Source organism: Scatophagus argus, chromosome 1, assembly GCF_020382885.2.
Source record: "Scatophagus argus isolate fScaArg1 chromosome 1, fScaArg1.pri, whole genome shotgun sequence".
Lineage (NCBI taxonomy): Eukaryota > Metazoa > Chordata > Actinopteri > Scatophagidae > Scatophagus > Scatophagus argus.
In genome coordinates, this window is record NC_058493.1 from 22,593,137 (window position 1) to 22,620,768 (window position 27,632).

The 27,632-nt window shown below is 42.2% G+C and overlaps 1 protein-coding gene across 3 annotated transcripts; it reads right to left on the reverse strand.

The window, feature by feature from the left end:
- Positions 1-1,714: 1,714 nt before the first annotated feature.
- tnfaip8l3 (tumor necrosis factor, alpha-induced protein 8-like 3) lies at positions 1,715-27,392 on the reverse strand. 3 transcript variants are annotated; one of them, XM_046392501.1, is made up of 3 exons: positions 27,059-27,392; positions 20,611-20,745; positions 1,715-2,865 (listed from the first exon to the last, which is right to left on the reverse strand). In XM_046392501.1, exons 2-3 carry the CDS (start codon positions 20,654-20,656, stop codon positions 2,303-2,305), a joined length of 609 nt encoding a protein of 202 aa, XP_046248457.1. In that variant the 5' UTR covers positions 20,657-20,745; positions 27,059-27,392; the 3' UTR covers positions 1,715-2,302. The 3 variants fall into 3 exon arrangements, with proteins under 3 accessions (XP_046248457.1, XP_046248465.1, XP_046248472.1); XM_046392509.1 differs by lacking the exon at positions 20,611-20,745; XM_046392516.1 differs by lacking the exons at positions 20,611-20,745; positions 27,059-27,392 and adding an exon at positions 25,165-25,186.
- Positions 27,393-27,632: the final 240 nt, after the last annotated feature.

A 27,632-nucleotide genomic window follows, 5' to 3' on the forward strand; every position in this document is an offset into this window, starting at 1 on the left:
TCAGAACGAATCATCCATCCATCCATTTTCTATACCGCTTATCCGTCAGGGTTAGAACGAATCATGAGTCGAGGAAATGTACGAAACAAACAATAAAAAAAAAAAATCTTGAATATCCTCTTATTTGTCATGCAAGTTGGTTTAAGGAAGCTTAATTGTTGGTAAAATACCACTACACATCTGTCCCACTTCCAAACCGGGTTTATAATTTCTTATTTTCTTCTCTTTTTTACAGTTTGACAAGCTGTACTATATTCAAATTTAACCTCCTTTGGGCAGTGGCACCTAATGAGCCAGTAATTCTCTGCGATCCTCAAGGAGATTTTTTAAAGGTCAAATGTCCTGCAATAGGGAGCAAACATGCGACGTCCCAGCAGTGCTGTCAACAGTTGGGCTAATCTTTCACCAGCTGGTTTTAAGTGATGCTGCTGCTGAATCCTTTCTCATTCTCTGATCCTTTGGGTGGAAGCTTTGGGAGTTCAGTCGTTAATCACAGACTGTTTTCTTCTGCCGGCCCTCTTCAGCGTAGGGAGGTATGTGTATTTTTTATTTTGTTTGTGTGTTGTGTGTGGTCTTGTTTAACTGCACTTCTGAAAACACTTGTCATCTATAACTCTGGAAGATCTTTGTCGAGTCTGAGAAAATGACCCCTAATGATATCTCAAGGGCTATTTTAGCTCAGTCTTGGAAACTCTTTTAGAAACTCTACACAGGAGTATGAAAGATGTGTGTTCACACCAACGGATTTAAAGAAAAGATGACATTGTGTGCATTATGGGACATGTAGTATCCAAAGTTTTTAGACTGTGACTATCACTCTGGAGTAAAATTTAACTTTAATTGTGGTCATTATTTTTAAATGTACCTCTTGTGAGTCCCTTACCTTAATGCAGCACTAATGTGCTGAACTGCCCCTTTCAGTTTAAGATTAGGTTTTAGGGTGTGAGGAGGCCACAACAATCATGTGAAGCTAAGCCTGCTGGCTGGCTTTATATTAACCAACACTGCATACTGTATGTGAGTGACTGATTACCACTAGTTAATTCACTTGTGTTTATCAATTTGTATCTGCTGGACCAGACTACTGTGAGTGTTGACTTTTCCTGCAGTCTTCTGAAAGATTAAAAAAAAGAAATGGAGGATCTGTCAGATGGGTGGTCTGTCTGTTTTGTGTTCCTATAAGAATTCATAGGCATAAAACTGGTCTTCTTCTCTGCTGGCTGCCAAAATAATTCAGTTGGAGTCACATCAAGCCACCAGTAATGTGTTTTTCTGGACTGGAGAGCAGGATAGACCAGAGGGCATCTAATGAACCACAGATGATAAATCACTGATTTTTCAGCTCATTTCAAAATGAGTGTTGGCGAATTTATCCCTGGAGCGGATGTGGATCAAATGGACAAAAACGTAACAGCTTAATGCACCATTTGTGGCTTATTTTCCAGATCTGATCAATCTGTGCATTTTCTATCACGGTGGCTCTGTCCCTTTGAAAAGTAAGCAGCAAAATCTTTAGTAAGTTTAATTTTAGGCATTACTGTGAAAGCAACTGGTTAGCTGGCATGCAAATCACTGTTTTTCTTCAAATGCTGTCTAAGAAATGTGTCATGGAAGAAAATTATCCTTATGAATGCCAACAAGATGGAATAAACACCTCCTTCCTAAAAGTTTTCCGGGTTCACAAGGCGGTCACGCTGTCAGAAGAAGTGCAAAATAATGTTTACGAGAAATCTTTAATAAAATACAAGTGTTACACCTTTGTAGAGAAGATTGACAAAGATACATAACACACACACCATGTCATAGTTGGTCTTATATACAAACACATTACTCAAGTGAATCCCATACAAACACAAGTGCACACACACATACACACACACACGCACGCACACAATGAGAAAGGAGACACTCTGTTAACTACCACTGATTATCTTCTATATCCAAATATACCTAATGTATGTTTTTGGCCATTGGTACAGTACAGGTTTTGCACACAAAGGGGATAACTTGAAATGCTATAATGCATACAACATGACACAGGCTGTCCCAGTGTGCAGCGATGATCCATTGAGTGGAAAGAAGTCTAGAAAATCCCTCATCGAACCACAGCAACAATTGTTACAACTAGCTTCATGTAAATGGACAGAGAAGAAACAGGAAGACAAGAGCGAGAAGAAAGTAGAGCATATGAGCAGTCAGGAGGGGTGACCGAGTGAAGGAGATCGAAGGAGGCAGGAGCGACCATCAAGTGAAAGAGCAAGAGGAGAAAAAGCTGGAGGGGAAAGAGGTCAGATGTGAGAGGTTAAAGCGTTCCCTCGTCCAGCAGTTTGTTGATGCCATTGCAGATCTTCCTCAGAGAGAGTCTGTACTCCTCTCCGTCCCCGTACAACTCCGCCAAGAAATCGCAGTGGGCAAAATGGTTGAAAACGTGATCGATGCGCGCATGTGAGCGAGCGGTCAGGTGCTGCTCGACCAGGGTGTGAAGCAGGTCCCTGCACTCCAGCAGGAGCTCTGACAGAATATTCCTGTCAAAGGTGTACTCCACCTCATAGAACGAAACTGCCGTCATGGCCGCCTGGTTCATCTTCTTCTTGAAGCGCTCCACAGTGTCCAGCTCGTCAGGGCTGAACTGGTGGTTGCGGTACAAGATGCCTATCTTCAGGGCGATCTTGATGACATCCTTGATGATCTTGTGGGCCTCCTTCTTGCTCTTGGTGAACTCCCGGCTCGTCTTGTAGAGTTCATCCAAGATCTCACTGCTGGTATCGTCTGTGAGCATGTTGGCCACCACCATGGTCGCCATCTTACTCAGGATCTTCTTCTGGGCCTGCAGGGCCAGGGAGCGAGAGTTAAAGCTCTCCTGCCCTGAGGAGAGAGAAACGAGAGACACAGAGAAAGACAAGTGGTTTGGGGTTAGTCCAACAGGCTGGAAATCTTCACTCTAAGACTACATTTTTTTTTTTAAAGAAACAGGGGAAGGAAATAGCATCTTCACAAATGTGTTAGCAGACATTTGCCTTTTCACGCATCCTTGCAAACATGGAACAACATTAGTAACCATGTTCATGTCCATCTGATGAATGTAAGTTCAATTATTCATTTTCCTCTTAGCTCTCTTTTGGGTTCCACTGCCTCCAGAGGGAAACACTTGATGTCCCAGTATGCTCACCAGCTAACTTTGTCATTTGGTGCTGGGTGGGTAGTGCATAGTGGTTTTTCTTTTTGTCAAACAGCTGCCTCCTCTGATTCTGTCGCACTGACTGGGAAAACCAACCAAAAATAAAAAGTAAATCCTGTTTTTACAAACTTGACTGAAAGCAAATTCTAGGTAGATGTAAATTAGGCAAATAGAAACAGATTAATAAACACTGTGCTGTGCCTTTAAGAGATATCAGATGGATAAACTAGACTAAATACAGAAGAATGTTGGAAAAAGAAAGAAAGTTATTATGACGGTCTTTAAGCATCACCCTTAAATTTCAGATCGGCGTGTTTACACATAACAGCTGACTTCCATCTGGACAAACAGGCTTTTTCAACTCTGCTGACCCACTGTAGGGGAAATATGGGTCCTTCCTCTTTCCACTTTTCACTGACACTACTTTGTCCTTGCATGACTGTGTGCTTAAGAAAAGTTTGATCTTAACTAGTTTTCTTAGCTGCTCAGAGGAAAACAACTTTCTTGTTACACAACTTGCAGTTTATGTAAAAAGAATATTGTGTTTCGGGGGGATGATTATAGATTTTTCAAAAGTTACAAAAGTAGCTCAAGGCAGAGCAAAGTCTGAATAAGTGAAAGCTGAGGAGGACGTGAAAAGCGGTGGAGCCACATTCAAAGCAGGGCGGCGTCCTTCCTGTAGCTGCCAGTTGTGTGGTTGGCTGACTATGGGAGGAAAGACTATCTGCCCTGGATAACATCAAACAGCTGTGCACCGATAAGAACCTCTTCACACACTTTCTAGACTGATCACAGTCTTATGTTGTGTCATCCAGCAGTCGCAGTTTATCCTAGAGGAGAACATCAAAAGGTTGCCTGTGTCCTCATACAGCAGAGCCTGCAGCTTAACATGCGTCTGTGTGAATGTGAGGAGTGGGAGGACGAAAGGGGGTTTTATTTAGGTGCCACCCAGCTACAAATTACACACCATATAACTTCAATTATGAATAAAGCTCAGGAAAGACGCCTCACTTTGTCCCTCCTGGAGCCCGGGCACATTGTCAGCCTCTTCCTCCTACACATGTATGCAGAAAGTGACAGAGAGACAGAGACGGGGGTGTCGATGCCCAGTGAGCTCAACACCGAACAGCAGATAACAACAGAGCCAGATTTCAAAGAGGAACACCTGCTTTGTTGTCATTATAATTTTATTAAAACAGACAATATGACCATGCAGAATTCCCACTGTCGTCACATCGCCTCTGCGTATGCGCCCGTGTTATATGAACACACACGCACGCGCGCACAAAAGACGCTGAATGCCGCACAACAATTGGGAGAAATCCTATCTGTGACATTTCAAGTGAATGTGCAGAAGTGACATTTCATGTGTTGGTCTGAAGCTAAATGACATTTCGTGTTCATATAATTAGCCCACTTTGACATTTACAACTAATAAGGCAAATGTCTGTCTGCAGTCCTTTCTCAATACATCTGATAGCAGTGCTTCTTTGTTCAGCCTCATGATAGTGGTCTGTATGTTAGACAAAAGCAGAACGGGTGTGTATGAAGATGTCCAACCGGCATAAAATATATGTGAGCCATATAAATACACTGTTTCATCAAAGCCTTTGCCGCGAAGAGGATTTCATTTGAAGTTGAAATGCAAAAGTTAAGTGAACAAACTTCTGCTTGTGCTGTAATTTTTGTTTCCAGATTGTATTTGAGCTCTTGAATCCACTTAAAGTGTCAAGAGTTGAATTTGAAGGGAGCAGAACAAACTTGAAACAAGTTGTTATGGCCAACATATCAACACAGAGCAAGATTGCCATGAGTTTGGCGTTTTTATAGCCACCTAGTGAAAATGGAAATCTAATATTCACTCTTTCTTTCAGCTCTGTTTTGGTCTCTACCAACCCCTGACAGAAATACCTGACTCTTTGACTTCCTGAAGTTTTACTTTTTCACCAGTTATTTGCCAAGTTTGTCTGTCTGCCTCGTTGGTGCTGGATATGCAGTGACAACAACTGTAGAAAACAACTGCCCATAGCAGATGGAAATCTATAATACACTGTGACCACGAGCGACATACAATATTAAGAGCAGACACCAGTGACTTTATACAAATCCTGGGCCAACTATATTTAACATCAGATAGTGTTTTATCTCTGCAGTCTGCAATTAAGAGACTGCCCTCAAAGAAATGTAAATATGTTGTCCGAGGTGATGAATAGATTACATGCAATATGGTAGTTTCCATGATATTTGAATAGCAACACCGGGACATATAACTGTGGTTTTCATTAGGCAGATCTGTGCCTCTCATCAACAGGCTCTCTTTGTCACTGTTATTTCCTGTTTCTCTGAAGCAGCTCTTTGTTCCAGTGAGTCTCTGATATTCAGAAACCCAACTGGATAGATTTCTGAAACCCTGGCACACTGATAAAGGTGACAGCTTGCTTCATAAAGCCAGCCTTGTCAGACCTGGCTGTGCAGTCTATCTAGAACCTACCAGTTATGTGTGACTGGTCACTTTATAAATGAATTTCTATTCTTTGTAATTAAATAATCGACGTCTGCAGCAACCACTGCAAGGATCATTCTAATACATAACCGACAGGAGCACCGCATGGAAGCAACTGATTTGAGCTTTTCTGTTTCAGTGCAGAGCTAAAAGCAGACTAATTATGCTTCTGCCACCCCTGAACACACAGCCTGGAGCCTGTTTCTGAGGACCAGCAGGTGGCTATCGACTCACTTGGTTTGACCCCTGTCTCAAGTCTGTTTGCTCATCTCAGAGTGGCAAGGAATGTAAGCAAACTGAAGGAGTGTGAGGGGGGGGAAAATATACAGTGAAGAAAGGACATGAGGCTGCTTAAGGTGTGAGTCAGAGTGCTGGGGAAGGAGGTGGGTGATTCAGAGTCTGGCTGGAGATTTTAGCACATACAGTAAGTGAGGATAGATGATTATAAGAGTGCACACGGAGGACTCTGAGAAGACCGAGCTCTCTCAGACACTCGCATACAGCCTGTCACCCAGAGGCTGAGATGAGTGACATGCATGAGCCACAGTGTCAGAGTGAGTTAGAGCAGAGTACAAGCTGTCAGGGGAGAGAGATGGCCAGAAAGCTGCCTGTCCTCTTACTTATCTCTCTCCTGCTTTCACACTTTTCTCTGCATCACTTGTCTTTTCGCAAAATAAAGTGGGTATTCTGTACATCACATGGGAATAGGTTACTGAAAACAAGCCAGGGATAGAGTTCTCCACCAGTCATAGGACCCACTGGCCCACCACTGGTTACATAAGAGTGTTTTGGGAGTTGGTAAAGTTTGCTTTGAATGTCAGGATTAGTAAGGTGCTTGCTGCTCTCTGGCCGTGGTTGTTGACTAGACAGTCTCTCTTTGTTCCGCCTGATGTTTTTAGAGCGCTGAGTCAACAGTTTCTGCTGGGCTGCAGCAGAACATACATCCAGTGTGGAACATGGAGACCAGCCAGACCAGCCAGACCGGCCAGACCGGCCCTGCTAAAGGTTTTGGAAAATTATTCGCTTTATAACTTATTAATTTTCTAGTGGCTAGTTATTGCATATTAAAATTATGGTCGATGCAACTCTGTATTATTGGGTATATTGTGCGTGTAGATGGCTGTGGAGTGCTGAGCAAAGCCATGGTACACCAAGATTTTGACTTTGACCTGACCTGCACTGACCTTTGTTTCATGTTTTAATGTAATTGTAACTTGTGAATACACAGACAGACACAAGTGCGGTAACATGGCTGTTTAGCTCAGCATAGCATAAAGACTAGAAACTGGAGGAAGCAGCTCAGCAAGCTCTGCCCAAAGGTGATAAAATCCACCGACCGGTACGCCTAAGCTCTCTAATTAACACATCGTTGTGACAGCTGCCTCAGTTGTTTTTATTTTTGCTCAGTCTGACCCTCTGTCCCCGCCTCCGGACACCTCTCACGTCCCCTGGGCCCGTACATTTCTGAGAAGGAACTTTCCAGATCTGCCATTCTCCATCTGTACACCAGATATCCTCAGATGTTCCCACCAATCTTGGCCTCCAGACTCTTACATGCATCTGCTCACCTGTTCACCTTCCCAGATCACTACTTTGACAGTGACAAGCAGATCACTCTTGCAAAATTAATTCAACAATATACTTAAGAAGGTAGGCTTTCTTTGGAAGGCAAATGAGCCGACCTTGGCACCTTCGCAGATTTGTTATTTGTGTAACGTGATAAAACTCAACCATAGATGACTTAATAATCTGGGCACTTTTTGCAGCGTGCTGGGCAGCTGGACTGTGAGGCTGTGGTCCTGAGGCTTGTGTTGGTCTCATTCCAGAATAACCAGAGAAACGAGCCATTAGCGGGACCATCGACTAACGCCAATGAGGACGAGGGCCGACTGGCCTTCAGTGAGCCAACGCTGGAGGCACTTGAGGGCTTATCAGCCGGAACGCCGCAGAACACACACGCCTGACTGAGGCAACTATGTGTGTGTGTACATGAGTCTTTCAGTAGCTATTGGGCTCCATTTCTGAACAGCATTAAAAATACATTATAATTAATTTTTATTTAACCATTTTGAGAAGTGGTGGTGACGGTGGTTGGATGTAATATGGAACCCTTCTTCCATTAACTATTGCTGCTTATCGCTTGCAGGGCTGTGTGGGGCTGGAGCCTCTTCCCGACACTCGACCAGAGGCATAGTACAGCCTGGATAGGTTGTAACATAAAAATTAAACAGTATACTTTGTTCTTTTCAGTTTCACTTTATAACCGAAACTGAAAATTAATTAGACTCCCACAAACACAATAAGGTCCAATTAAAACAATCATACAAATGGGAAAGAAAATGGGGAACCAAGACACTTATAAATAAAAAGTGTAAAAGTATGAAAATGCAAAACTACAATAATCCAGTGATAATAATAATAAAAAGCCAACCTCAGGGTAATTGTTTTCAGTTGCAGTTTTTCAAAGCATTTTCCTTTTGCTCGGAGAGCTGTGAGTCATTTACTTCTGCTGCTACTAATTATGTGATGTTTTTTGGTCTGAATCATTCAGTGCTCCTGCAATGCTAAAGATCTTGACTGTATCAGGTATCCGAAACTCTCTCAGTGTCTCTCACTCACACAGACACACACACACATACACACAGAAAGCAAAACACAGTGCTTGCCAGTACTTCCCTGTTTAGGGTTGCTAATGACAACATGTTCAGGTTAAGTATTGAACAAAAGCAGGTCACAGTTTTTGCACAGGTGCATGGGATGTTTTTCAGATAGACATGTGAACAGGTGTTCGCCACACATGTTCACATGTGCTAGCACAACATGTGAGGGAGTCCACGCACATTACACATACACGTCATTGTACTGTACGGTGGTGCAGTGGTTAGCACTGTCGCCTCATAGCAAGAGGGTTCCATGTTCGAATCCCGGTCTGGGCCCTTCTATGTGGAGTTTGCATGTTCTCCCTGTGTCCTCCTGTGCCTGCGTGGGTTTTCTCCGGGTCCTCCCACAATACCAAAAACATGCACATTAATTGGTTACTCTAAATTGCCCCTAGGTGTGAGTGTGAGAGTGTGTGGTTGTTTGTCTTTGTGTGTTGGCCCTGCGATTGACTGGCGACCAGTCCAGGGTGTACCCCGCCTCTCGCCCGTAGTCAGCTGGGATAGGCTCCAGCTCCCCCGCGACCCTGACGGATAAGCGGTATAGAAAATGGATGGATGGATGGATGTACCGAGGATGGATAGGACGAAAAGTGTGACAGCCAGACACAGTCAAAAAGAAGAAATAAAAGCAAAAAAACAGCAACATATATTTACCATATTCACCACTGATAAAGCACCTGTCCTCCTTTTAAACAGCAAATTTTGCTGACAGACAGCATAACTCAGGGATGTAGAAAAACAGGAGAGCTCTGCAAAGCTGCCTTGTGCCCTACTTGTAGAAATCACCAAATTTCCTTGCTGTACATTTGTTTTCCACGTGCAACCCATTTTCCATTCATAGTAATGGCCATAATGTATTTTAGAAATAAATAGCCAATACATGCCTCTCTGAAACGAGTGGTTGCCAGGCCGTTCTTTGCGCCCTGTAAATGCTAAACTGCAATAATTTTCCAGACATTTTCCATTTCAGATATTTTCTTTTATAAGGGCAGCAGTACAGCACTAATCGCCCTTCAGCCTCGTGCGTGCTGTAAAGTTGAACGTCTGCAGTAGTTGCAAACATTTATATTTCACATACAAGAGATGGCTTTTAAGGTCCAGGAAAAGCCACCATTAATAAAGTCTGTCATCCCTCAGCATTGCCACTTCACACAGAACAAAAACACAATGATAACAATGTATCAATACTATGAAAATGCCAGGGGAAAATGCTCTTTGTGCAGGAGAAGTAAACATGGTTGACAGCTCGACTTCCACTTCTTTTGCCTTGGCCTTTTCATCTGCTTTTGGTTTCCAATAAGGAGTTGCTGCAGACTCTCTCCGGCCGCTTTTACAAGGCTTGAGGAAAACAATGGAGTGGGTCATTCCGCAACAGTAAAGGGGTTTTTAATAGCCTGCAGGGTTAGAGTTAAGCAAGCTTGAGAGGCCAGCGGACTGGAGTGGGGGGGGCAGAGGATGGTGTGTTGTGCCAGCTGGTACCAGAGCTCGAGTAGTGGAGCCATAGGAGAGACGTATTTACCTTCCTGTCTCATTCTCTGGGCAAGGCTTTGTTTGCTTCTGTGATTTCATTTCTTCACACATGCACACAGACGTACAGCCAGGAGTGTGTTAAGATGCATCGCGATGAGGGCCTTCATACACAAGCAAAAAGCTGCTGAAGAATCTAAGCGTTGGAATAAATGGAGGCTTGTTTTGTCTTTTTATGTCTTTGCTGTTCTTAGTGTGGACCTGCAAAGGCTCCTTACTGGTGTATTTTTGACTCCCACCGCTCTAATCAGAGGATGACTCAAACATACCACCCCTACTCACTGTGTCTGTTTTAACGTGTGTGTGTGTGTGTGTGTGTTTTCATCTATTGTAGATGAAAGTAACTGGGAATGATAATGATTTGGACAGAAATGTTATCTACTGAGAGAGGGACACAGTAGTTTACATTATTCATGAGCTGTAGAATCTGTCTCTGAGCCAGTTTCCAAAGGGCACTCAGGTCATTGGCTGTGCAATTAACAGCTGCTCAGGACGTGAAGGGGTATTCAGACCTTTAGGGTTAATAAATAACTTCCTTTTAATACTTTAATGAGTCTCATTTGAGTGAAGTGAGGTCAGAGAGTTTAAAGTTCATTGCCTTTTCTACATGTGGATTATTAAGTCTCTAGCTGAAACTGGAATGTGCAGGTTACAGCTAACTTACTGGAAGAAAGTCAAATGGCAGGAAATACAATCTTATCCTGCTCACAGATAACTGAAGTTTATAAAAGGGACATTGCTGTGTGAAGACAAATGGATGTTATGTTTTTTTTTGTTGTTCTGTTGTTCTGGTAATGGTTTGTCCAGGTGTAACCTGTCTCTGTTTTGACCTAGTTTTTATTTGTCCCAATTGAGGAACATGGAGGCGGTGAGGCACTAATGAAACTGTATCCTCACACAAATAAATTAGGAGATAACAATAAAGACCTCTGCAGTGAGTCACTTTTTTATGATCAGTTTGCCTGGAGGTTTGTGTACATTTTATCTCGACGGCAAACAGTGCAGAGCTGTAATTCAACTGATTTATACTTGACTTGATAAGTGCATTGGACTGATACATCAGCCAGTGTTAATTCACTGCAGGGATATTGGATATCAACATATATTTGATAAGTAAAGTGTGATACAAAAATGCCAAAGATACAGTATGTTAGAGGAAGCAGTGCTTTTACTTAGTTTGTCCGCCACTCTGTACACAAATTGGTGGCAATTGTTTCTTATTTACCTTTCCAATCCTGTGTCCAATTATTGCCAAAAACATAATCTGACATTCTTGCATTGATTGGCCAGGTGTGAGCTTCGTATATGAGGTTCTCTCTTGCACAATCACACAACTACTTGTGTCAAATCCGTGTTAACGACGGAGAGCAACACCAGGAATGCCTTCAAGAAAAGATTGTCCAAAAATGTGCACTGTTATCCCCACATTTAGGAGACTATAAACACACTTCTCACACTTCTCTATTACAGCAGGTTTCTCACCTTACCTTTGAATGTGACTGTTGGGAACAGCTATAAACTCGTATCTTCTGGCAAGATAGGATGCCAGAACATATCCATCAAATACTGGATGTTAAAAGTATTTGAAGAAGTAACTGAAAAAAGTATTTGAAGAAGTAATAAGAACTACAAAATCAAATGTGTAACTGGTCGACTGGGATAAATTTGTTCCAGATAAAAAGGTAACCATTCTGATTTTGTGACCTCAAATAAACCCACAACATTGTCCTGCCTGGTGGACTTGTGACTATACTGGTTTAAGTGAAAAGAAAGATGGATTAAATTGAATGGAACAGTCCAAACAAGCCATAGCAAGCAGTCTAAATGAAGATGGCCGCTACAAAACAAGGTTTGACTCAGCATTACTGGCAAATGCATAATTGGATGGAACTCAAACAAACAAACAAACAAACAAACCTGTTAGAAGTGTTTCCCAATAACAGCCAGCTGATGTATGTCCATGTCACAACCATGAAGGAGTTTGAAATACAGTACCACACAGTGTTTGGAACTACAAATGTGTTTATCCTGGGACCAGTCTAAGTGTCTCTTCTGTGACTAACAGACCAGGGAAAAGCACTTAGGAGCCTTTCTGAATCAGGAGGGACACAAAGACAGATTGCTTTTGGCTGCCACACAGCTTTATTTAATACTCCGTCCCTCATCTCCCTCTTTGTCTCTCTCTGTCTCTTAGTTTTAATGGCCCTGTCCCTACAGAGCTGAAGCAGAGAGATGAGGCCAATTGAAGCCGTGGCAGGAGATGTCTGATTTATTAATGTGCCGCTGGCTTGATCGCCTGTCACAAGAAGTGGGAGAGGGCGAGAAAGCGAGAGAGAGAGAGAGAGAGAGAGAGAGAGAGAGAGAGAGAGAGACGGCAGCGATTTGACCTCCACCTGTAGCTCTGCCTTTGCCTTTCATTTTGCAGTCACTCCTCTTACATGAAGACCAGAGACGCGGCTGGTTCGCAGATGATGAGAAGTGGTATCCAGGACATCCTGTTAGGACACAGCGTGGACTGCGGGGTCCTGTGAGATCCCTGCCCTTCGACCTCTGCTTTGCTGTAAAGCTAATGTCTTTGCCAGCTGTGGTTCGCTGATGTCTGCCATTGTTTAGCTAGTAAAAAAAGCCAGGCCACAGTTAGCTGGTTAAGCGGGCATGGGAACTGGCTGGAGGCTGTCTCCCCTCTCTGTTTCGCTCCTCTGGGAGCTTCTCTGGAAAACTACTCTGCCATGATCATTCACTGACAAATCCTGTCAGGTGGGCGTTGGTGGTGGGAAAAGCTGCTGAGCTCTATATGAAAAAATGGCAGATTCATCACCATCCACCGATCATTCCTGCAACCGAACATCCAATGTCAAAGTCTTTTAACCTGTCTCAGCTCACAGGAAGTGATGCTTTTCGTATTTTTTTCAGCAAAACTACTCAAAAAGAAACTGGGCCGATATCCACTGTGACTGGATAAACAAAGACAAGAGCGATAGCTACAGCCAACCTTTACTGACAAAAAAAAAAAAAAAGCAAGCGAATATGAAACAGCACAAGAAATACCATACAGTTCATATGATTAGAAGGAAATGCAGCTGAAAAAAAAGATCCTACAGATAACCAAGCCCAAATATTATTTGACTCGCAAAACAGTCACACTCTATTTATAGAAATCAGGGTACAATTGTGCGGGTGGCGTGGACTATAATGACAGACTGTGAGACTGAAGCCTAATAACAAACAGAAGAGTATAAAATATTGGGGTTTTCCTTACTTTATCTGGCAGGCAGAAGTTCCCTTTCACTTTTTCCATCTGAAATGAAGAAACTAAGCTATTTACACAGAGAGAAATTGGGCATGAGAAAGAGGGATGGGGTGGGCAGAGCTGGCAATATGTACATTTTCATTTCACACCATTCACTCAAGATTAGAACAGAAGTGAGCAGAAGAAAGTAGAAAAAAATGAGAAGAATGCATTTGCTTGAAAAATTTTCTGAATCTGCAAGTTAAAAAAAAAAAAAATTCAATCACAGCCATTTTGAATGTCTGCAGATGCGTCACTTCGTTTAAAGGGACTGTGGAGGAGTAATGGAAAGAAGGATGGAGGAGGTGGTGGTGTTGTTAAAGAAAGAGAGGTGAAATCAAATATCCATGTTTTGATTGGCTAGCTGTCGTCAATGTCTGTTTATGTCCGATACAGAGCCACACAAAAACATCTTCTCACCCTCATTCCCTTTAACATCATCCGCAGCTGTGTTAAGAACTGGCTGCAGCGCGTGTCTTTGTCGTGTATTCATGAAGCTCTCCTCGTCTCTTTTTGTCTCTCTCTTCCTCTCTGTCCATTTCTCAACACATCTACAACGCCGAGCTGAGCGTGAGTGGCAAGGAAGTAAGTGTTTTCCGGCCCTGGGTGAGTCGCTTCTCTCATAGACCTCAGCCAAGTCTCAGCATGCTGCGGCATCATTTACAAAGAGACACGCACGTGCACGCACGCACGCACGCACGCACACACACACACACACACACACACACACACCACACACACACACACACACACTCTAACACTTGCATGCACGATCATCCAGGCCTTGCCAGCTTTCCCCGTAACTTTGGCCTCCTGGTTTGTTTACTAGTTCACCCGCTCTAACCGAGTTTATGTAAAAATGAGGCACTGGGAAGCACTGAATCACATGAGGCCTTGTGTGTCATTGCCCTTATACTAATGCTGGAGCCCTCATATCCCATACCACTAGCATCCATAACTCAGTGGGTTTTCTCCTGGAGGTTTGGGGTCATGAAAAGCTTAGAAATGTTCCAGATTCACCGTCTATAACTATAACGTTGCATGGCTATTTAGTGTACTGGACGGTAAAATCTCTCTGCCATTTAACATAGACAATAATCTTGTTAGCAGTTAACAGCTACGGTTCCCACGAGGCAGGAAAATGGCTGATGAGATACTAAAGCACCATGTTTGTCGGAAAAAGTATTTAGGCCGTAAAATATTTAGGGAAAATCCAGTGCTTAAAATTTTTAATAAGAAAAATATAAAATTAGCAAGAAAAAGTCTTTGAAATATAAAAATCTGTAGGTTTTCAGTTGCATTTGTTTTTTCTGTAAAACAACTAAGGCCCTCTCATAAATGCAGTAAAAAGTATGACATTTCGATGTGAAATGTTGTGAATTATACAGTAGCTTAAAATGGAAATACTTGATTAAAATACATCAGAATTATACTTAAAGACTGCACTTAGGTAAATGCATTGTACTCTCTGCCATTGGTAATGACACAAATTACAAAGAACATCCAGCCAACATAACTTCATTAGTATTTCATGCAGTTTGGTGTATGGAGCGAATAGGACTATGGCAGAGTCTACTGCCCCATGAGCACGTCCACAGCCTGTGTAATTACTCTCACTTAAAACTCGAATTCAGAGGGTGTATTTTTCTGTATAGTCATTTACCTTCTTGACCTTTTGTGAGTTTGTTTTGTTTACTTATGAGATAAATGCTAAGAGAGCTTGTGAAACTTTGCCCACTCACCACTTGTATACATTGGTCAGTTATGGGGGTGGATCTATCGAATTATAACCTCTAGAGGTACAAAGTGGTATTACAAGTCAGGACAGACTGCTGTTAGCTGGTTAGCACGCTAACTTCAGTAGATATCTCTATAATACAGTGCATAGACATCATAATGTCAACACTGTTGTGTTATCTCAAAGACATCTATGCCACAGTGTCCCTGTGGCAGTCATCCTATGTTGTTTTATTGTCGAATGAAGAAGTGTTCAAATTCTGACAGCCCGTAAACTAATACAGATATAACAGCTTTCAACATGCAGCTATAAATGATGCCGGCGCAAAGGTTAGATAGGACAGGGGGCGGGGCTTCAGCTGGATATGCTGCCTCAATTCAAAGTTGCTCTTGCTGTGACTTGAGTGATAAAACTGGATAGACTTTGAGCTTTGGCCTTGAAGGCCCTCACTATGCATGACATGCTTTAGTGCAGTGCTGCTGCTCTCTTGGCTGCCAACCCACCACTAACTAATGACCAGGAAATAACTGTGGTTCGCTCTCTCTCTCTCTCTCTCTCTCACACACACACACACACACTCTTAGATTTGTTTCTAACTTTTCATGATTACAATCCTTCTTTCAACTTAACTCTCTCCACTACCAGCACAAACCTAAGCCTTCTGTGACTTATGTCAAATCCTGGGATAAGAGAGTGTGTATAAGTCTGTTTTTTCCCCATGAAATGTCTAATCACAAAATTTAATTGCACCATTTGGTACTTCTGGCTGTTCTTCTGCTTTCTACCTCCCAGATGCAAACACTTTTAAAACAGCTGAATGTGACATACTGCTACACTAGCCGTTGTGATATATTATGCTTAACATATTCTGCTTTTTCTGCTATAACATCCTGACAATCTTATAATCAGTACAGTTAGTTCAGTTGTCCCAGAGTTAAGTGTGAAAAGCTTTGTGTGCAATTGCCTCCCACTCAGCCTCATTTTCTATTGCCTTTTTTCCTGCCATAATAATAGGCAAGTGGGAGAGGAAAACTCTTCACTTAACTTTAGATAATCTGCATGGTAATGTTATAGTAGAAGGTTGACAAAGCCTGACTGCAGTGGCTTCCATAAGCACATCACACTTTTCTTTGGCAATGATGGTGAAAGCCCTTGTGAACTGTTGAAGTCTAAGTTGAAACTGGAAACCGGACCTAAAGTTAAACATAATAATTTGCTACAAATTATTATGAATTTAAATGAAAACAGATGAACAAGCACTTGGATTGTGGCAGATGTACGAGATTCACAGATCCAGATACCTGCACAGGCTCAAGGCACCACTGACGTCAGTCCAGCCTTCCCTTCATCCACACGAACAGCTCGCCTCTCACACCAGGCGCCACTAGTGACTGTTTGCTTTGCTACGACTGGCCCTCTGGCGAAACCACAACCTTCTCCTCCTCCTCCTCCTCCTCAGTGTGAGTGTATATGAGACCTTGTCAAAATGCCTCTGTGGTCTGATTCCATGTTTCAGTAACGGCTCAGACGTGGGGAAACAATTCTCTCTCCAAAAGTCCCACAAACACCATGAAATGCCACATTATTATTGTGTCAGGGCATGCATGAGCCTACAAAGGAAAACGCATTCACACACACACACACACACACACACACAGGTCAGGGACCTGGGAGTTTTAGGATTTGCCTTTCGATGCAGCTAGAGGAAAAACCACTCTTTCCTGAGTCGTCTTTTCCACTTACAGCTTCACTCATGTTTTCTTTTTTTTTTCCTTCTTTTTCTCAGTTCATGTTTCAATTTTCCAGAACCAGCTCCTGGTGTCTCAGACATGTGTGTGTGCGCGTGTGTGTGTGTGTGTATAAAGGGCTGGGGTGCAGTGTGCGCTCTCCATCTGTGGGCCAGATTAAAGGAAGGAGGGGGGGAAAAAAAGTCAGAGATGCATGTGTTGGGAGCGTCAGTGGATGGGAGTGTTACAGCATATGTAGGGTTGGCCCTCTCTGCCCGTCTCTCATGTGTAAAGCATGTGGCCAGTCTGCCAACATGGCAGTCATGAGGCAGAAGCTCTCCTCTGATTACTGGGTGCTTCTTGGCTCGCTCTAATGCAGCAGTGATTATTTTTTTTCTTTTGAGAGTTTGTGGCAGTGAGGATTAGTGGATATTAGCTGGGGCAATAGAGTTGAAGAGCTTATGAGTACATGGATGTGTGAAGACTGAAGATCACCTGGCTAAAGATTAGATCTCTATTTGTGTCATCAAACAACATCTGCAGTTTTTTTTGTTTGCAGTAGAACCACAGCAACACCCCTCATGCCCTTATGAATCTCACAGCTGTTATCACAACAGCCGCTTCTCTTTCAAACAAGATCACTTTCCATAGATGGTTTGAAGTAAACAAACGGCTGGAAATGTCTCTGCAGTTGCCAGATTGGGTGATGCGTTACCACGATAAATCTGCCAAAAGTAGACCATGGGCTGATTATTCTCCAACACAATATCAGACTGACATAACAACTGAAAATTCAAACCAAAAACACAAGAGTATCTGGAAAACAAACATCCTCAGATATCATTGCTCTGTGATTGTGCGATGTGGGCTCCAGTGGCCCTCCAACAGAACAGGTGTGCTACCAGTCAGCTTTGACTCATAATTAGGTGTGGTCATCTCCACTCCACCACAGGAAGGAAGGACGAGACTGCTGGATGAATCAGCGTGCGGGTATCGGTATGGTCAGTGACGTGCTCATTGCATGACTGGGTGATTATGGGAAATGCGAGTGTGTGTGTGTGTAAGGTCTGAATGATATTTCTCTCAGAGTAGTTACAGCTGTGTACTGCTAGTCTTCAACACAACAAAAAGGTACAGCAAACAGAGGAGCAAAGACTGAAAAGCACTACTGCTCTCTCTAGTGATTCTCTGTTCAACTCCACAGTCAGATTCCCGACCCTCACGTGATAACCCATCATAAAAAAAAGTTGTTTATAATTCTCACATCTTCTCGGAAATATAAATATATATATTTTAAAAATTTCCTCATTTCATTCAACGGGTTATGTCCAGGGTGTTAAAACATCTCTCGCCTCCCAGTGTCAGCTGGCATAGGCTCCAGCTCCTTGTGTCCCTGACCAAGATAAGCAGTGATAGATAATAGATGGATGGATGGATGAAATTTCTGTACAATAATCTACATTCACTTCTAACTCTCCCTCCAAGGTTGATGTTGTACATGACTCTTTAAGTGTAAGTTTCTGATAAGAGTTTTGATGCACGCTGAGTCCACAGCGATGACTTAAATAATACATATCACCTTTGATGCCTAGCCTTCTCTTGTTCCGAGCATGACGGTCAAATGGAAAACACACAACATCGCTCAACCAGAGCCGTTTGCCCCGAGGGACTTTAAAGTTATCCATCTACTGTCAGTCACCTGACAACAATGACTTAAACCACTCGAACAATGTGTTGAAAACACAACCTCACAGGTATTGCTTGACGGAAGCCTAACCTGCGGCTGAACGGACCCAAGGTCAGGTATGTCCCTGAATTTTGTCAGAATTCAGTGAGGATGTAGAACTGAACAAAAGATATGTTGAAGGGAGGCTTGTGCAACTGTGATACCCACAAATGCACCAAACATCACTAATTGCTAATAAAAACAATTTCTGAGGATGAATTTACGGGAACATGGAACTCTGACATGTCAGTCTCACTCTCTATTAACAATTACTAACAGCTCAAGGGCAAAGCCTCCTGAAACAAAATACCTCAATGTTTACACTGCTTAGGTTTTGAGCCATGAGTGCATATTGAAAGCACAGATCAATCACACATCCCTCATCCACATATCCACTAATAAGGGTCAGGTTTGTGTTCAACAACACTTTCAAAATACACCTGTTTTCAAAATACTTTGACTCAGGTTCCATCGTGACAGTTGACCTTACAAAGTCAGCCATATGAGGTTTTTTTTCCGCTGACAGTAGACTGCAGAATAGACAACGCATGATGCATTTTGAGTACTCAGACTCAGGCTCTTGGTTTCTCTTGACTGGGAAAAACATCACTCTGTTCTCGGGTTCACTTTAAACATATGTCACATTAATTTTAGGCCCAAATTGTGACTCAGTCTCTGAAAAACAGTGTATATCACCTCACATGAAAGTGAAAGGGAAAAGTCTGAGAGTCTCAGCTGGTGTTTTTACCTTGAAACGCCATCTTGAAATCAGCAGATGACACAGACATGTCATCATCTACTACTGATGTCTGTAAAACATATCCTATTTCTCATAGGAAGGGTTTGTCTGCCTTTGCAAATGGACTGAAAAGACAGACAGACAACGGGCCAGATGGACGGACAGATGGTTAGGGTTCATCACAGCATTTTTAAACATATAAAGCTCTATGACGTCAAATAAACAGTCAAAACAACACACCATCATCCACATCACTCACTGGGACAACAACATGCTGATAAATGATATGCGAGTCATTTGACACCTGCAGCAGGTCTGCCGATAGCATCCACAGACAGTCCACAAATGAGCCTAACGGAAACTAATTTTAGAATTTTTAGTTCTGCAAAAAGTTTACAAAAGCCCAAACATGATAAATACTAGGTGTTGGACAGGAGTGCGTGTGACAAAGGGGAAAATAATAGATAAGTGAGCCTCCATATGGAGATAATAAATGGACAGTGATTTTCCAGTATTTCCGTTCTGTAACAGAGAAATGAAGCATCAATCTGAATCCCAGCATAAAAAAAGTTAAAAGTCAACAATATTTTGAAAAACTTCAGTTCTAGGTGACATGCAGTGCAGGTACTTGATGATACATTTGATTCGCGATCTTTGAACTCAAACTTATCTCCAGAATGCTGTCTTATCTCCTGGCTTAAATTCTCCACAGGATTGCAGTCCAGTAAATCGCCCACACGCGAGGAATGCTGGAATACGACCAATAACAGACACTGAACTTCGAGGAGTGTTTGTGTGTCTGCATGTCAGTCCAACTGTTAACTCCGCAATCCTCTACTCCGACACCATAAAACGTCTTCAACAGAACTTATTGACGAAACAACCACACACACACACACAACTTCCGGGAAACTGCGAACGTGAACATTTCCACGTTCCCCGAGTGTGATATGCAACACAGAGAAGAAAAAGACTTGAGCGTTCGGGGAGGCTGTGCTTTCTCTCTAGCTGAATGTGTTGATGAACAAATTGGCAGCACGTGTCGGAGCTTGCCTGTTCCTGGTGGTGACTGAGCCGGCTTTCATCCGCACACTCAGCGAGGCTCTGCCAGTCACCAGTGCACATGCATCAGGGCTCACAGCAGCTTGCCTTTAACACATGTCAGGAATGAGCTACAGATATGAAGCGACTCTTTAAGTTGACAAAGTGTGATTCTTGATGTTGGTGGGCATTAAAGAGGTATTCACATGTGTGGGTGAACTGCTGATCAATGCCAGAAGTCGGCATTTTGAGAGAATGGTGCAAAGTTGTTGAGGGTACGGCCCTGGTGACAAAATGCATTTAGGTCCCAGAACCTGATAAAATGCAGGAGAGTGTGAAAGTTTGCTGGAAAACAGGCAGCAAAAACACACTGACCCTGAGGATAAACTCATATTCTGTAAGGTAGAATGCATGTGTTTAAAGTCTAGCTACCAGAACATGTGAGAAGCTGATGTATTTGCGATAGAGGTGTTGAGGTTTACCTGGAGAGAGGTCTCCGTCACTCTGCTCTCCGGAGTCTGAATCCATCTTCTCCTGCAGGACACACGGAGGCTGCAGAAGCTCTCTGATTCCCCTTTCTTCTTGTTCCCTTTCCTCTCCAGGAAGTCTTGTGAGTTCTTCACCAGGACAAAATAAAATAAAATGAAACAAAAAAAATAAAACAAAAAATTTGTTCTGTTCTGTTTTGTTTTGTTTATTTTCCTCCTGGTGGGCTAAACTTGCCCTTCCTGTCTGGATCGTTGCAGCTGTGAGAGGAATGCGACTGGGCTGATTTGCTGAGCTGTCCTCCTTTTTTGCTCTTTTCTGTTCTCCTGACTCCCTCAGTTTTCCTCTCTCCTTCTCCCTCTCATCTACTTTCCCCGTTTCCGATGCTCCCTCCCCTCACTCGCCCTCGGCCCGTCCCCCTCTCGGTTTCTTCCCTCCCTTGTCCCTGCCGCTCGGTACCTCCTCCTCCTCTCATTCGGTGCTGTCACACTCAGCCTCTTCACGCTCTCTCTTCTCAAACTGTTTCTCTCCCTCTTTCTGTATGCTGTAAGTGCTGTCTCTCCCTCTCTCTCTCTCTCTCTCCCTCCCTCTCTCTGTCTCTGGGTAAGAGTGCTGCCTGTGTTTTAGCAGAGCAATGGGAGACACTCATTCATGGCAACTTGAAATTCATCTCCAGCAGTAAAAATCCCATGACCCCTTGTTAATGGCTGTTATAAAATCAGTCACACACTATCTATGGCGGTCACATGAAGTCAGGCCAGGTTAATGTTTTGCAATCTACAATAATCACTGAAAACATGTTGTTTAAATAATTTTCAGGTTATTTTTTTTTTAATTGCTGCTATAAATCCACACAGTTTCCCCTCACACCTTCCACAGCGCGTTTTAGTACCTTCCAGCTTTTAAAGCTTTTTACAGCCCCCAACTTTCCTGCTATGGTTCACTCTCACTTCACTTTCCAGCAGCAGGCTGCCGTTTTAAAAGAGAAAGTCCAAATAAACCCAGTGTGTACTACCTGCATGTATCAGATCACAGACAAAGCTAAGGGCTTGCTGGTGAACATACATTTAGCAGCTTAACTGGCAGATATTTACATTAGGTGTTGCAGACCAAGGCAGCGATACATTGAGAGTGAACATTGGAGCTGCATTCATCAAGCAGTCAGAAAAACAACTCATAAAAGGAAAACCCAAAACATCAACTCTTAAAGATAATATGTCAGCGTTGTATTTACATCTCTTCTCGCTGCCCCAGGCAGCCAAATATCTGCTTTAAATGTGGTTTAAAAAACAGCTATCAGTAATTTTTTTTAACCACATTGGTTTAAATCGCTCCCATGGGCAACAAGAAAAACCACAGGTGATATCTCTAGATCTTTCCAGCATAGCCACATTACATTTTTAGCAATCACTGCCAGGTTTTGGCTTCAGAATCAAATGACAACAGTCTTTGTCGACTCACCAATTTACACAACCAACAACCGTGCAGAGAGAAGTTTATTGTAGAAGATATAACAGTTTCTCCACCCACGTAAAGCAACAAGACGCTGTGTTATGAGTAAAGTTGTCACTTTCGGGATCTGGAGATCTCACAACATAAACATCTTACTCCATTTCCCTCAAATGGAAATTAAGAAACAAACAGAGGCAAAGTGCGGGATGAAGGCAGACATTAAATGAATAAGACATCATCACAAAAGAGCTCCAAGACATCAAACATGACAAACTGTATAAGATGTGTGAAACATCTTAGGGCTTGGTTTTGTTTTTAATCCCCCCCCGATTTACTTTTTGTGTGCAGTCTGGGAGACAACAGAAAACTCGGGGGGCAGGTGGGCGTGCAGTTGGTGGTCCAACAACGGTTGCAGGCGATACCATCTCCCAGGTGTGGAGCTGACTGTTGCTCAGCATGAGCACTGGGCACCAGATGGCATTAGCCTGCCCACTGCCCAAGGCTGACTTATCTTCAACACTGCGTGTGTGTATGCGTGTGTGCATGTGCCATCTTATGCAATACTGTAGCGACAAAATAAATAAATAAATAAAAAATAATAATAATATATGCCAGTAATCACAACACGCTGAGCTACATTGATCCAAGCTATAAAGCTGTTTATGTCTTTAACCTGATGTGGAGTGTGTGTGTGTGTGTGTGTGTGTGTGTGTACAGGCTTTATGAGTATGAATAGAAACAGTGCTATAGCCTTGAGACAGAGAAGCATAAAAACATGAGTCTACAATAACTTGGTTTCTTATGAGAACATAAATATGAAACTGAAAGAGAATATTATTCTTGAACACACTTCAGTCCCTCCGGCCTTTGCGTAAGAGCTCTTGAGTTTTTGGCTAAGCCTCAGTAATTCAAATTCTGACATAATCACGACCATCAGCATCTACATAAATGTGCCCTCGATATTGTGGGGCCATTTAGTTTGTGAGTTTTTGCTTGTATAACTACAAGCTACTGTCAAATCTAGTGCATCTCTGTGTGATAGGACAAACCAACCAGACTTCACCACACTAACAGGAGATAATGACCACTGGTGAACGAAATGTTCATATCCAGTACCACAATGTAAAAATGACTCCAAGTGCTGCATTCAAGAAAGATTAAATATGTCTATAAATAACATTTGTAACTTTATTCAAGGTAACTGTATTTTTGTATCAATTAATAGCAACTAAAGCAACTAATTATTTACTCCAGTACTTATGTAAAACTTTGAGATACTTTTTTAGTATCTCCAAAGACACAAAAGCATCAATATGGGGATTGGCTGCTGTGACAAACTTTGCAGTCTCAAAATAAAACCTGCAGGCTGTTTTTTTTGTTTTGTTTTTTTTTTTTTTGGAAAGTGGGCAGAAAAGGGGGACTAAAGAAGAAGAAGGAGAAGAAGAAGAACTTCATGTAATGATGAGCACCACCACCCTCCTCTGATGTTCAATGAGAAACAAATGAGCTGACTTAGCAAAACGGACCACATGAAAAGGCCATGAAGTGAGAGTTTCCTTGTGATCCGGTGCCTTTACTGGCTGAGAGCCTTCCAGTCTGGACCTCTTCAGACAGACTGGAAAGATGAAAGAGATTCGCTCCGTTTCAAAGGGAGTTGGAGCTACTTTTTTTTTCTTCTTTTTTATTTCCACCATTTTCTTGTGATTATCATAAGCAGTGAAAATATGCAATTCATATGAGCGCGCGCGCACACACACACACACACACACACACACACACCAGTGAGGCTGAGAAACATTCAAACAAGCAAATGTGTCACAGCGTCATGGAAAACAGCGTTCTTGCCAACTGTAGGAGGTACAATTCACATTGATGATGTACCGACAGTGTAGAGAGATGAGTACTGCCAGTTGACCCTATCTGGTAGATGTTTCCATAGCAACCAAGGCTCTCCTTTAATGAAGCACTAATCCAGCAGGGGACTGAAACAGAGAGACAATATGGCCACTTGCATCTGAGAAATTTAGCACAACATGGTCTGTGTACGTGTGTGTGTGAGAGAGAGAGTATTTGTAAGCAGTAAACAGCATGTAATCGATCAGATTGTCAATCAAGGAACAAGGCAGGACAGTCCCAACTTTATGCTGCGAGGCTCTTACGTCTGAGTTATTTTAAAAGCTGTCTGGCATCCTGCCCCGACAAATCTGTCATGCCGCAATAGAAATAAATGGATTGAGACGGAAAACGCACATCATGTGACTAACAGAAACCACAAACGAAGAACCATGGAGTTCCTTAAGAGAAAGAACAGACTGAATATTTCAAGAAGTGCATCAGTTTCTTCAAGGGAAGCTGTTATAATGCCTTTCTGCAAAGCCCCGTTCTGTACAAGTACAATCCAGTTCTGTTATAGACATATATATTCATATTTTTAATAAAAAGTGTTTTGAAACTGTCAAAAACTTTCACTTTAGAAAGTACTGGGTCTGGCATGTTAAAATTGCAATCGCTGTGACAGACACACAGGCGACATTTCTGTCAAAAGCAGACAAGGCTGACACAGTTTGAAACCACAGGTATTATTCAATTCCCCTTTAAAAATATTTCCTAAACTAACTCACACACACACACACACACACACACACACGTCCCCAGTAGTAGACTTGCAGTGACGGTTACCACAGATCTATTTAGCAGATGTCTGATATCCCACATTTTGGAGCCAGAGGAAGCACATCAGCTCACTGTATTTTCTCTGTACTGAAGTTTTGGCACTACTCTTAGGACACTACCTGAATTTTTTTTTTTTTTTTTTTTACACAGGCAAAAAATGTATACACACAGGACAATACTCAGAAAAACATATTTTGTACAGCCATGGATGAAAAGTAATGATAATCTGAAAGAGAGCAGGAGGGGGTATCAGCAGCTGAAGTTGAGAAGACTGGGCTTGGCCTAGCATTTTGTTAACAGTAGGAAACGTGCACAGCAATCCAATGAAATTAAGGATGAAGTCATGTGTTATGGTAGCGTAAAGACTAGTATTAACTTCACATAGACAAAAATACAATCAAGCAATAGTGACATCTGACTTTTACCTTCAGTGAGGTGTGCACAACCTGAGCACAGAAGATGAACCTACAGCAGTCTCTCTCAAAACGACACTCAGACAGTTAAACCCAGTGAAAGGTTTGTCTGCATATGAAAACTCAACATCCACTACGTTGCCTAGCAATGTACGTAGTTGCGTGTGTTTGTGTGTGGGCACATTACATGGTGTAAAAAAAACAAAACAAAACAGTAGGTTTTGTTTTTGCTTTAAAGTGTGCAACTGTAGCTGCTTTGAGTTCATATTGTCTGTACATCTCTGTGCTGTCTGCTTTCATGATATAAAGATGCTGCATTTTTTTAAATTTAGTACTATTCACATTTAGGCTGGATATCTTAGTACTTTCTCTGTACCATGTGTTCATTTGGCTGGTTACACCAACTATCATAAACTGCCAAAAACTGACTTTGAATGTCTAATAAGATTCACCATTTCGGATATTGTAAAAGTGCTCACGTATTAACAACAACTTCCTCGTGTTTGAGAAGCTGGAGGCAATAATGAATTACCAAAATATGTTTTGTCACTTGACTGCTTGATTAATCGTGGAATTGTCTACATCTATTGTACATGCAGATTCAAAGTATTTATAGTGACATGCGCAGTAAAGAAACAAGTTCTCTGTACAATGAAATTCTACCTTTGCTTTCCACTATGAATGAAATTAGAGGTTGAAATTAAAGTAAGAGAATTTTGCAACAGCAATAAGAGAAAATGGGCAAAACACTAACAATTTCAGTTTTGAAATTTGATGGCAACGAGCAGACTCATTAGTGATAAGACGGAAAGATGTTTTCACAATACAACAAATGTTTTATTGAAATAATCAGACCGACTGAAGCTGCTGGAGAGTAAATGATTAATATTTCAGTAAATAATATTTACTAAAACCAATAGAGTTAAAATGGTCAGTGTAATTTTAAAAAAGTCTTAATACAGAATCTAAAACCTTATGCATCATAACCTCATCATGACTAAAAAGTCCAAGAGTTAGTCATCCCACAAAACCACGAGATTGCCATCATCTACTGATGCTGTCCATCAGCCTCGACTTTGGCAGAAGTGGCTGAAAATAGCTGGTTGATAATGGTGCATTTGACTGAGCAGCCTATTCTGCTTAAGATGCTGAGCATGAAAACAAACGAATATGGATTCCCTCTTCCCACAGTGTCAGCCTTGTACCATGTCATTCCCCATACAAAGGGTAGCCTTTGTCACTATCTGATATTATCACTGCAAGAAATCCACATGACCAGAAAGCACTGTAAAACTTACAAAGTCTGACCTCTGAAAGCCAAATATATATAAAGAGTTTGAGCCAATGGGCTATTCAAATGCCTTTAAAGGGTTTATTCATCATTTCTGTCTCTTGTAACATTGTGTTCAAGAAAGTAATTGCTGACATCTGAAGGTGCAGAGGAACTGAGAGTGAAATGAGGGTTGCTAACCTGCAGGAACTGAGCCCAGCTCAGGCCACATGCAAACCAGGCAGGTAAAGGTATCATGATCTCAACAAAACAATCCACCTGATAAGCAGTAGCAAGTTACAGCACATCGCAACCTCACAGGAGCAGGCAACTGGGTACTCTGATTAAATTCACAAGAATCCATAGCTTGAATGTAGTGTTGAGCAGCATGTGATTGTCGTGTACAAGACATTTGGCATGAAGCTGGTATGAGTGTGAACTATAGAAAAGAGGCTCAGCTTACTGCAAATGTGATCACTAATTTGAATTTTAAAAAAGCAAGTTCACTCAAAAGCGCAACAAAACAGCAAACATTTCCAGTTCAATGAATCAATGGCAACAAATGAGCCAACAACACAGACTGAACATAGACATCAACACAGGACAAGCAGATTAATAAAAGCAAAAAGCAAGTACTTAGCTTGTCCAAGTGAAGCAGGGACTTCCGGCCTCTCGGTGAAACTTTTTTGAAGAGTCTCTGCAGTCTCACATGCTGGAAACTGTTGAACCTTCAGGCTTGGAGTGTTTGTTTGTGGCCTATACTGAATATGACCAGCAGTTAACCTACAAGGACGCTAAATCAAACTGGCCCAAACATCTGCCTCCCCAAAGCTACCCTTAAGTAACAGTATTGGCCTAGTGTGTACTATTTCTCAAAACTACAGGCAAGTAGCAGCAGAGTTAAAACACAGACACCAGCTAGTAAAGGAACCATGTCCAATACCAGCACAACATACCTACAACAGGCAAGGCCTCAGTTTAAATAGCCCGCCTCGAAACAAAGGGTGCGTTTGATATAAGCACCAGCCAGTGGAGTATGTCATCATTAGCTGTGGCTAACAGTTGTCTGCCTGAATTAGCTTGCATGTTGATCTAGCTTGCAGGTTTTACCCCATTTGTGTTTAGCCTTGTTATGCTTTTGTAAGCCCTGCTATGCTTTCAGTTTCTGACTAAATACCTGTGACACTAAGGACAGCTTGTGACTCAGGTG